The sequence below is a fragment of the Protobothrops mucrosquamatus genome, unplaced genomic scaffold, assembly GCF_001527695.2.
Source record: "Protobothrops mucrosquamatus isolate PMUCROS unplaced genomic scaffold, P.Mucros_1.0 scaffold4413, whole genome shotgun sequence".
Classification (NCBI taxonomy): domain Eukaryota; kingdom Metazoa; phylum Chordata; class Lepidosauria; order Squamata; family Viperidae; genus Protobothrops; species Protobothrops mucrosquamatus.
In genome coordinates this window covers 42,775-52,530 of record NW_015390326.1, presented here as the reverse complement: position 1 = coordinate 52,530, position 9,756 = coordinate 42,775, and the positions used below count along the sequence as shown (strand labels likewise).

At 60.3% G+C, this 9,756-nt stretch overlaps 1 protein-coding gene across 1 annotated transcript in view; it reads left to right on the top strand.

Annotated features, from left to right (window-relative positions):
* Nucleotides 1-9,756, top strand: part of LOC107298986 (collagen alpha-2(XI) chain-like) — a 40,643-nt gene extending 30,887 nt beyond the window's left edge. Inside the window, exons 35-58 of the mRNA XM_015828344.1 lie at nucleotides 1-11; nucleotides 119-172; nucleotides 415-522; nucleotides 601-654; nucleotides 766-819; nucleotides 909-962; nucleotides 1,754-1,807; nucleotides 2,172-2,279; nucleotides 2,618-2,671; nucleotides 2,763-2,816; nucleotides 3,019-3,072; nucleotides 3,453-3,506; nucleotides 3,981-4,088; nucleotides 4,270-4,323; nucleotides 4,428-4,481; nucleotides 4,577-4,684; nucleotides 4,779-4,832; nucleotides 4,913-4,948; nucleotides 5,079-5,132; nucleotides 6,341-6,614; nucleotides 7,208-7,338; nucleotides 8,092-8,142; nucleotides 8,982-9,224; nucleotides 9,610-9,756. The exon at nucleotides 1-11 is cut by the window's left edge and continues 43 nt beyond it. Coding sequence (XP_015683830.1) covers nucleotides 1-11; nucleotides 119-172; nucleotides 415-522; nucleotides 601-654; nucleotides 766-819; nucleotides 909-962; nucleotides 1,754-1,807; nucleotides 2,172-2,279; nucleotides 2,618-2,671; nucleotides 2,763-2,816; nucleotides 3,019-3,072; nucleotides 3,453-3,506; nucleotides 3,981-4,088; nucleotides 4,270-4,323; nucleotides 4,428-4,481; nucleotides 4,577-4,684; nucleotides 4,779-4,832; nucleotides 4,913-4,948; nucleotides 5,079-5,132; nucleotides 6,341-6,614; nucleotides 7,208-7,338; nucleotides 8,092-8,142; nucleotides 8,982-9,224; nucleotides 9,610-9,756 — 2,027 coding nt within the window. The remainder of the gene's footprint in view (nucleotides 12-118; nucleotides 173-414; nucleotides 523-600; nucleotides 655-765; nucleotides 820-908; nucleotides 963-1,753; nucleotides 1,808-2,171; nucleotides 2,280-2,617; nucleotides 2,672-2,762; nucleotides 2,817-3,018; nucleotides 3,073-3,452; nucleotides 3,507-3,980; nucleotides 4,089-4,269; nucleotides 4,324-4,427; nucleotides 4,482-4,576; nucleotides 4,685-4,778; nucleotides 4,833-4,912; nucleotides 4,949-5,078; nucleotides 5,133-6,340; nucleotides 6,615-7,207; nucleotides 7,339-8,091; nucleotides 8,143-8,981; nucleotides 9,225-9,609) is intronic.

Here is a 9,756-nt window from a genome sequence, read left to right as displayed (position 1 = left end):
AAGGAGAGCAGGTAAGCTGAAGCCCTGGGCAGCAACCACAGTGGGGCAGAGGGAGCTGGGGGTCTGCAGCCGTGATTCTGCTCGTGGCCTAGCTCATAAGCTCCTCTTCCTCCTGCAGGGTCCCCCTGGCCCCTCAGGCCCGCTCGGTACTCTCGGGCAGCCGGGTGCTGCGGTAAGTATCTGCAGGGTTCCACAGGCGACCCCTGGCGCACCTCGTTTCCCGTGGGTCTCGCAGTTGGTACCTCTGATCCTCCGGGGCACCATCCCTTGGGCGACTCTGGAGTAAGGCAAGGGGCCCTTTGGCTTCTGGGGAGACCCTCCTTGAAACGGGCAGGAGGGGGGAGCAAGGAGATCCGGGTTTCGCTTTCCTTTGGGTATCAGCTCTCCAATTGCCTCTTTCCGCACTGCCATTAGGGTGCGGATGGTGAGCCAGGAGCGAGGGGCTCCCAGGGCCATTTTGGAACAAAGGGGGATGACGGCATCCGAGGATTCAACGGGGCACCAGGACCAATCGGCTTGCAGGTAACGAACCGGCGCGGTGAGTCCCACCCTGCTGCCCATTGACGATCCAGACGCCGCTCACTCGTTCTTTCTCGACAGGGACTGCCCGGACCAGGTGGGGAGAAGGGGGAGACCGGCGACGGGGGACCCCTGGTAAGTGCCACTCCCTTTCTCAAGGGGAATCCCCCCCCAGACACCCCCTCCATGGGGTTCCTGCCCAGCTCTGTTGTCGAGATGTGGACGTTCATCGGTATTTTCTTACAGGGACCCCCGGGACCCCCAGGACCACGAGGACCAGCTGGAGCCTCCGGAGCTAGCGTGAGTCTCTCTCCTACCCTCTTCTCCACATGATCCCTCCTCTTAATAGATTCCCAAAGCTGAGCCTGGTTGGGTCTCTTTTCCCGCAGGGTCCACAAGGTCCCACAGGAGGGATTGGAAACGAGGGTCCGCCGGGACAAAAGGTAAGTGGGTTCCGGGGAACGCTTGGTGGAGGGCAGTCTGTGATATTTTGGGGACAAGCCGAGAGGTGTGGGTTTTCCAGGCTCTTTGGGGAAGAGATGTAGGACAGCAGATCCCAAATGAAAGGTGGATCCTGGCCACGGTCCCTGTGGATCTCTGCACAGACTCCTTCCTCTCCTCTGGAGGATTTTGAGGCCTCTTAGACTAGCCCCCGGGCGGCAGCCTGTTCAGAACTAGGCCACAGAAATGGTGGGCGAGTGCACACACATAGTTTTATTTGTGTGTGCAACAGGCGGGAAACAAGTACACACACGCAGCTCCATTTGTGCAAGCAGTGGGCGCACGTGCTTGTTGCTGATAGAAATGGAGCTATGCACACGCACGCACTCACCCACCGCTCACGTTGAAACCATCCCCCCTCCCCCCTCCCTGCCGGTTCACAAAGCCGCAAAAGTTGCAGACTACGGTCTTAGACGGATCAGCTCCCGCAACCGTTGGTGGTCCAGCTGGGCTGGACCGTCCTTCCCATCAGCCTCAACCAGAGCAGGGACAACCCCACCCGCTGGGAGAGACATTTCAGGGCCAAAGATGGCTTTCCTTAGTCGTGTCAAGCGCTTCGTTGGGACTGCTGTGTCCCAGGAACCGAATGGTTGACCACAACTAGCCGTACACACACACCCCTCTTGGGCTTTGGAGAGCCAGGAGGCAAAACGTAGCAGAGGAACCCCATGGAGGAGGGCCTTGTGACACTCCTTCGGGGCCCGATCCACTGACCTCCCTTCTCCCATCCCAGGGCGAATCAGGAGAGCAGGGCGGATCCGGAGTCAACGGAGAGCCCGGCCCGAAGGTGCGTCTCCTTCTTCTTCCCTGTGATTGTGTCGGTATATCTGTTCTGTCCCCTCCCAGAACCTCTTTCTCCGTCCTTCCGCCTGTTGGCGTCACAGCAGAGATCGGTGGCCTTGGGTGCCACGTGGAGTAGGCTTCACACACCCTCCTGCACATCCTGGTGGGAAGGTGCCCCTCGTCCCAGCTGCCAGAGACCCCCCCTCCCCAATATGGCTTGGCTGCCTCCCCCCAGTCAAAGGCTTCAGAGCTTTGCTGCAGCAAGGGGGTCCCGTTTTCCACTTCCGGGGTGTTGACAGGTATACCCCCCCTGCATCTGGAGGCTCCACATCGGCCCTCGATCCTAATAGCCCCTCCTCTCTCCTCAGGGCCCACGGGGTGAGCAAGGAGAGAAAGGGGAAGCCGGAAGCGCTGGTGTGGCTGGACCCCCTGGAGGAAGAGGGCCCGTTGGGGACGATGGGCCCAAGGGGAACCCGGTAAGAGAAACTGCAGACATGGGAGTTGGTGGGTGGTGAGTCTGGGACGGGGGGGCAGCCTCCCCCATGCTGAACTCCTATAGACTACAAGCCCCAGTAATCCCAGAACCACATAAGAGATGGGCTTTGTAGTTTAGGGTCAGGGAAATTGGTGAATAAAGCTGACGTAACAGACTATTTTGTCCAAGTGTTGGAAAGATCTTGGTTTTTTGGGGGGGGGAATGTATCTAAGGATTAGATGAGGCTAAAAAGTGCAGAATTCAATATTTGTCCGTGTCAGGGGGAGAGAAACAGGAAGCTGGACTCTGGTGACCCTTGATTTCTCTCTCTGGCTGCAGGGTCCGGTCGGCTTCCCTGGAGACCCTGGACCCTCTGGAGGAATCGGGCCCCGGGTGAGTATGACCCTCCTCCCCTCTTGGCTGGGCCCTCCCCCTGAGCCCGCCTTCCGCTAAGACCACCAGACCCATGTGCCTCTCCCCACAGGGCCAAGACGGAGCTAAAGGCGAGCAAGGAGACAATGGCGAACCCGGAGAGGCGGTGAGCCTTCGGGTGGGGAGGGGGGCGGTGGGACCCTACCTGGGATGTTGCTGGGTCAAAAACCCCCCACCCACTGTCCAGCAGGAAGTGGGCGGTGTCTGACCCATGGCCTCCCACTACACCCCCACCCCTCCCCGTGGCCTCGTGCTTGTGCCCCGGAGCGCCAGTGTGCTTGTCCCTCACCTCTCTCCTTCCTATTCAGGGGTCTCCGGGACCATCCGGTGAGGCTGGTCCCCCTGGGCCACTTGGAAAGAGGGTAAGTTGGGGACCCCGGATTTGGGGTCTACTTCATTGGGGGAGGGCAGGAGCTGTTCCCCCCTCCCCTTGCACCCCCAGGGGCCTGGGATTGGGACCCACGGGACGAGGGGAAGGGAAAAGGCATCCAGAGCCAGCCCAGGACCCCAGCAAAAGACCACCCCCAAAAAATCAGGTCTCGGGGTCCACTTATACTCCGGGGTCTAAGCCCGGTGTCCGTCTCCTGCTCCTTCGGCCGCAGGGGGCCACAAAATGCCTCCCCTTGTTGAGGGAGAGCAGGACACAACACCAGCCCCTGTTTCTGCTCAGCCCACCCCCACCCCAGAGGGGCAAAGACCCCCGACCCAGCTCAGCCTGGCCCCTCCTTTCTCCTCTCCGCAGGGCCCCGCTGGAGCCCCCGGCCCCGAAGGACGGGAGGGAGTAAAGGGCAAGAAGGTGAGTGGGGCTACCCCTGGGTGGGGAGGTCACCGTGCCCCCCTAGAAGGCGTGGGGGCTGGGCTGGGCCCCCCGGATGGCAGATGAAGCTCCGGACTCTCTCACCCCCACCCATCCCCCCAAAGGGCCTTCAATCCCCACTGAAGGGTCTTTTTCAGGGAGAAAAGAAAGGGGGGGGAGATGAGAGGTCAGGAAGGATGGGGGTCCCGACTGCAGCGAAGGGGTCTTCTCTGGGGGCCCCCGCAGAGAGGATTTTTTGGGGGAGGGGGGGTCTGCGTTGGCCTGCTCAGCTGTTGTTCTGCTAGTGCTTCCATCCTGGAGGCCTTGCAGGCCACGAGAGTGGGGAGGGGGCCTTAGAGGTCATCCAATCCAGCCCCCTCGAAGCTGGAGGGAGCTAAGCTAAGCCCTCTCCTGTGGGCTCTTTCGTCCTTCATTCTGAGCCTTGTCCCACCCTAACTCTCCCCCTCTCTCCAGGGAGAATCGGGCGCCCTGGGCCCCCCTGGCAAAACCGGGGCCGTGGGACCCCAGGGGACTCCTGGGAAACCCGGCATGGAAGGCTTAAGAGGCGTCCCCGGATCTGTGGTAAGAGGGGGAGCAGCTGCCTTGTTACTTGGGGGGGTCTGTCTGGCTCCTGCTGAGGTGGGAGGCTGGGAGGGTCAGGGTGGGATCCCATGGGGGGAGGGTCAGCAGGCAAGGGAGGTGTGGGACACCCCTTCCTGCAAAGGGGGCTTACATTTACATCTCGGTCTTCGGTCTCTTCCAGGGGGCTCAAGGAAAAACGGGGGCCACGGGCCAGGCTGGGCCCCCAGGACCTGCAGTGAGTGGCCACCTGTTGCGGGGGGGAGGCTGACCGAATTTGGGGAAGGGGCTGACCGCCACAGGAGCTCCTTAAAAACTGCCGTGGGGTGTTTCTTCCCACAGGGGCCCCCCGGACTGCCTGGCCTGAAGGGTGAGACGGGCCCCAAAGGAGAGAAGGTAGGAGGGGGCCACGCGAACAGGGTTCGGGGCGAGCGGCCTTCTGGGACAGAGGAGGGAGCCCCCCATCTGCTGACACCCCCGTCTCTCCACAGGGTCACCCGGGACTCATTGGCTTGATTGGACCAGCCGGAGAGCAAGGAGACAAAGGGGATCCGGGGCCCCCGGGCCCCTCAGGCAGTGGGGGTCTTAAGGGGGAGACTGTAAGTGCTGGGGTGGGGGGGCTGGGAGGGGCTTGAGGGGCAGGGATGAGCTTAACCCCCCTCCCACTTTCCTGCCTTTCTCTCCCCCCTACAGGGCTTCCCTGGACCGACCGGCCCTCTTGGCCCCGCGGGACCCCCGGGACTTCCTGTGAGTAGCGCCTGACACCCTCCCCCCGCCCCTCTTACGCCTCCTGGATGGGACCCCCCAACTCTCTTCTTCTCTTTCAGGGTCCTCCCGGTGTGCAGGGCGCCAAAGGAGCCTCGGTGAGTGATTCAGCCCCGCCCCACAGCGCTTGGGGGTGGTGTGTGTGTGTGTGTGTGTGAGGAACAGGGGGGGAAGGAAAGGGAGGAAAGTCTCCCCTTGAGGACTAACCTCTTGGCAATTTGATTCCAGGGTGAAGCCGGACCCAAAGGACAGCGAGGCGTCCCCGGGCCGCCTGGGAATCCGGTAAGACCCCCCAGCCTCTCCTCGCCCTGCCTGTTTCCCCTCGGTAGAGGGGATCCAGAGGACCCTGGGAGGCGCGTTTCTTTGGCTTCCCTCCCAGTTTTTCCAAGTCTGCCTTAAAAATGAATTTTCGTAAAATATCTAAAAATATAAAAATAACAGTCGTAATAACAATAAAACAATAATAATAATAATACCAGCTGTTGGAAGGGCGGCGACCGTCTTAAAACACCCCCTAGGGGCGATTTAAAGGCTGAGAGTTTATCGCGGCCAAATATTTAATTTGATTATCTGATTATTTTATTTTTTAAGTGTATATATCGGTCGTACTGGACTTACGATCACAACTGGGTCTTAAAGGTCTGTCGCTAATCGGGATAGACGTTAAGTGAGTTTTTGCCCCATTTTTACGACCTTTCTCGCCCTGGTTCTTAAGTAATCGTTGGTCGTTAAATAAATCCGGCTATTGACTTTGCCGGTCAGAAGGTCACAAAAAGGGGATCATGTGATACCCCCCCTGGGATGCTGCAACCGTTGTGTGAGTCAGTTGTCGCGTATCCGAATGTGAATCACGTGACTCTGGGAATGCTGTAACATGGGCGTAAGTCTGAAAAACGGTCATTTTTTAAACGGTCATTAAACGAATTGTTGTAAGTTGAGGACTATCTGTATCACCGATCTTGTATCCAAAGCGACTTTTGACTTCGTTCGCACCATGTCCCCAACTTGGCTGCTTCCTGGGGTTCGAGTGATACACAAACGGTCCTCTATTTACAACAATTCGTTTTTAGTGACCGTTCAAAGTGACCACCACCTTTTTCACACAACTACTTGCAGCATCCCTTGTGGTCACGTGATCCAAATTCGGACGCTCGGCCACTGACTCGTATTTACGGCGGTCGCAGCGTCCCGGGGTGAGGGGGTCACGCGATCCTCTTTTGCGACTTTCTGACCAGCAAAGTCAAGGGGAAAGTTGGATTCGCTTAACAACCATGTTACTCACTTAACAACGGCAGTGATTCACTTAACAACTGTGGAAGGAAAGGTCATATAATGAGGCGAAACTCACTTAATAACTGTCAACACCTAGTGACAGAAATTTTGAGCTAAGTTGTGAGGGTAAAGCGAGGGCTCCCTGCGTTGGCCCACCTGCTTGTGGTGCCCGAAGAGGGGCTTGCGTCATGTCTGATTGGGGGTAACCTCTCGGGCAGGGTCCGCCAGGCGAGGCCATCCAGCCGCTGCCCATCCAGCGTGCCAAGAAGAGCCGGCGCTCGGTGGACGGCAGCCAGCTGGTACCCGAGGAGGAGATGGAAGCGGCCGACGAGCCAGCGGGTCAGCTGGCTTCCGGGCTGGTGGAGGGGATCTACGGCACCCTGGAGACCCTCCGGCAGGAAATCGAGGGGATGCGGAAGCCGCTGGGCACCCGGGACAGCCCCGCCCGCACCTGCCAGGACCTCCGGCTGGGCCAGCCAGAACTGCCCGACGGTGAGTATAACGGGACGGCGAGAATTGGGAAGGGCCTCGGAGGTCTTCTAGTCCAATCCCTGGACACGCCGGAGACTCGATTCCATTTCTGTCCGGTCTCTTCTTGACAAGAGGCCTGCTTGCCACTCCTCACCCCCGGGGGTCCTGCCCTGCCCTTCCCGTTCAAAAGCCACGTGGCTTCTGTCCTGGGGAGGGGCTGCAAGGTGCTTGCCATGGGGGGGCGAAATCTCGTGGACTCCTTTCATGGGAGAGACGGCGGTTCCTTTGTCAAACCCAGAAGCTGCTGGATTAACTACAACGCCCAGCAGCCCCCGCCAGCAGAAGAGGGGAGGGGGCAGCCCCAGCTCCTGAGATCTGCACCCCCCCATGCCTGGACTCCACCCATGGTTCTCCCTGCAAGCCCTTTGGGGGCAAACACGAAATCCCGGGGGGATATTTGCAGCCCGGATCACCTTCGCCACCAAACAGTCCTCTGTTTTTTGGGTTGGGTGGGGGTTGAGTTTGCAAGGGGGCCCCTGGAGTTGTGGGACACCCCTCCCGAAACTGGAGGCTCGGTGGGCAATGTTGGCCCTTCCTTTCTCCCCCCACCCCAGGCGAATATTGGATCGACCCCAACCAGGGCTGTTCCCGGGACTCCTTCCGGGTCTACTGCAACTTCACGGCGGGAGGGGAGACCTGCGTCTTCCCCAGCTGGGAGTCCCGAGAGGTGAGGAGGGGGCTCTGGGCACAGGGAGGGGGCTGGTGTGGCTGGGGGGGTTCGTGGGGATCCTGCTGCCCCCCTCAAATGAAAACACTAAAAGCCGATGGCCCTGTTTCTGCCCTTTGGGCAATTTATGAAAATGAAGGTTGGGGTCCCGAAATAGTCCAGGTGGCACCCCTGGCGATGCTAGGCTGGCCCTTCTGTGTGTGTGTGGGGGGGGTCAACCAGTCTGGGCCCCCTATGTGGTGGGCACAGCCTGTCCGGGCAGGGGGCAGAGGGAAGCTGCGTTTCAGGGCGAAGAGCTTTGTCACGACCCTCTTCCGGGATGTGGTTTCGGCCTCGCCGTCACAGCTGCAGTTCTGTGATTGCCTCTTGGTCTCCCATCCAGGCCTGGCCCTGCTTAGCTTCCAAGTGAAGACCAAAAGGCTTTGAATGGGGCAGGGTGGCTGTGGGTCCCAGCCCCGTGTGTGTATGGGGGGGGGAGGACCCCTTCAGAAAGCCAAAAAGGGGGAGACTTTGCCTTTGGGGCCAGCCACAACGAGGCCCCGCTGCTCCTGGCTGCCCACTCTTTCCCTCTCTCTCTCCCTGTGGGTCAGAAAACCAAGCCACGCATGGCAGTGCGGGCACAGCTTATTTTGCCCCCCCTCCCAGGCTCAAGAATGACCCCAGATTTCCTCGCCTCTCCCCAAAATATCCATCCTTAGCGTCTTTCCATGGGAAGGCCGGTCCTTTGAGCGTTTCCCTCTACAGGTGCCCATGGCAGCGTGGGAGGAGGAGGAGAAGGAGACCCCCCCGAGGTGGTTCAGCCAGTTCCAGAAGGGCCGTCGGGTGAGTCCCCTGGCTGGGGGGGGGTTGCTGGCAGTGGGTCCCCCCCTCGGTCTCTCCTGCACCTGAATCTCCCCTCCTGGAGGGTGTTGGGGGACACGCAGGAAGATTAGAATGGAATCACAGCGTCGGAAGGGACCTTATAGGTCATCCAGTCCAACCCCCTGCTTAAACAGGAGACGCCCATCCCAGAAGGCAGCCAGGATTTGCTGGGCAGGAGGGATGTTCATGGTGGGGGAGACCTCTTAGTTCAGGGGCTCTGGGGGGGGAAAGTGGGGAACAGGGCTCTCCGCCATGAAATCCTCCTTCCAGACTGCCAAATGTAGTGGCCAGTCTAGTGGGTCAGCTCTTGTGCTGCATTCACACAACACCCCAAGCGTCACCCCGAAGGACCTGCTGGAGCAACCTTCGTGAAACTTGCCAAGCCCGGAAATGGGGGGAAGGGTGTGGAGAAAGTGGGGTGGGGGAGGAGAGAATTGACTTCCTTCTGGCTTCCCTTGGAACTTGTTGTGTTGTATGAACGCAACACGTTTGGTTAGCCCTGATCTGAGACGGGGACAGGAACCTAGCAAATGGATTGGCAAATGGTTCCCCAGCGCAGGGCGCCGTGCGAAGGCCGTCTGTTTGCAGGGAGGGGGGAAGGAGGGATAGAATCTCCAAAATGGGACCCTCAAGGCCATCCAGCCCACCTCCCAACTCAGGGCCCAGCGTTCTCTGCTTGAGGGCAGCCGCCCCCTCCAGTTCGTCAGCTCCCTGTTCTGCTCCGCTGGGTTTTCCCAGCAAGGTCAGGTGGGGTGCCTGACTTACTTACTCCCCCCCCAATCTTGGCTCCCCCCCCCCAGTTCTCCTACGTGGATGCGGCTGGCCAGCCGCTGGGCGTGGTGCAGCTCTCCTTCCTCCGTCTGCTGAGCATCTCCGCCCGCCAGAACTTCACGTACCACTGCCGGCACTCGGTTGCCTGGCACAGCCCGGAGTCCCCCGCCTTGGGGGGCTACCAGCGGGCGCTGCGCTTCCGTGGGGCCAACGAGGACGAGCTGAGCTACGACAACAGCCCCTACATCAAGGCGGTGGTGGACGGCTGTGCGGTGAGCGCCCGGGAGGGGAAGAACCTGGAGGGGACGGGATCCGTACTCAGAGAGGGCAGGACGAAAGGCAGGCCTGGCATCTTGTGTCCTCCACCTTGATGGATTCAGGGGGGGGGGCTCTCAGATTATTTCTCCCACGACCGGCTGCCGGTGTTGCTTCCCTCCCATGGGGGGTGTTCAAGGGCCCACCCTGGCACGGGTGGGGGCAGGTGGGCGGGTGGGAGAACGGACGCAGGACAAAGCATATCCCCCCAAAATGGGGGGTCCCGATGTCCCCCGTTCCCAACTTCCGAACTGAAAGATGGACTCTCAGCTTCTCTTCGGGGGAGGGGCAGTGACCCTCACCCCTGTGGTGACCCTTCTCTTCTTCACCCCCCCTCCCCAGGCACGGAAAGCGTCCAGCAAGACGGTCCTGGAGGTCAACACCCCCCAGGTGGAGCACCTGCCCTTGCTGGACGTGCACCTGACGGACTTTGGGGAGCCCGGGCAGGGCTTCGGCTTTGAGGTGGGGGCCGCCTGCTTCCTGGGCTAG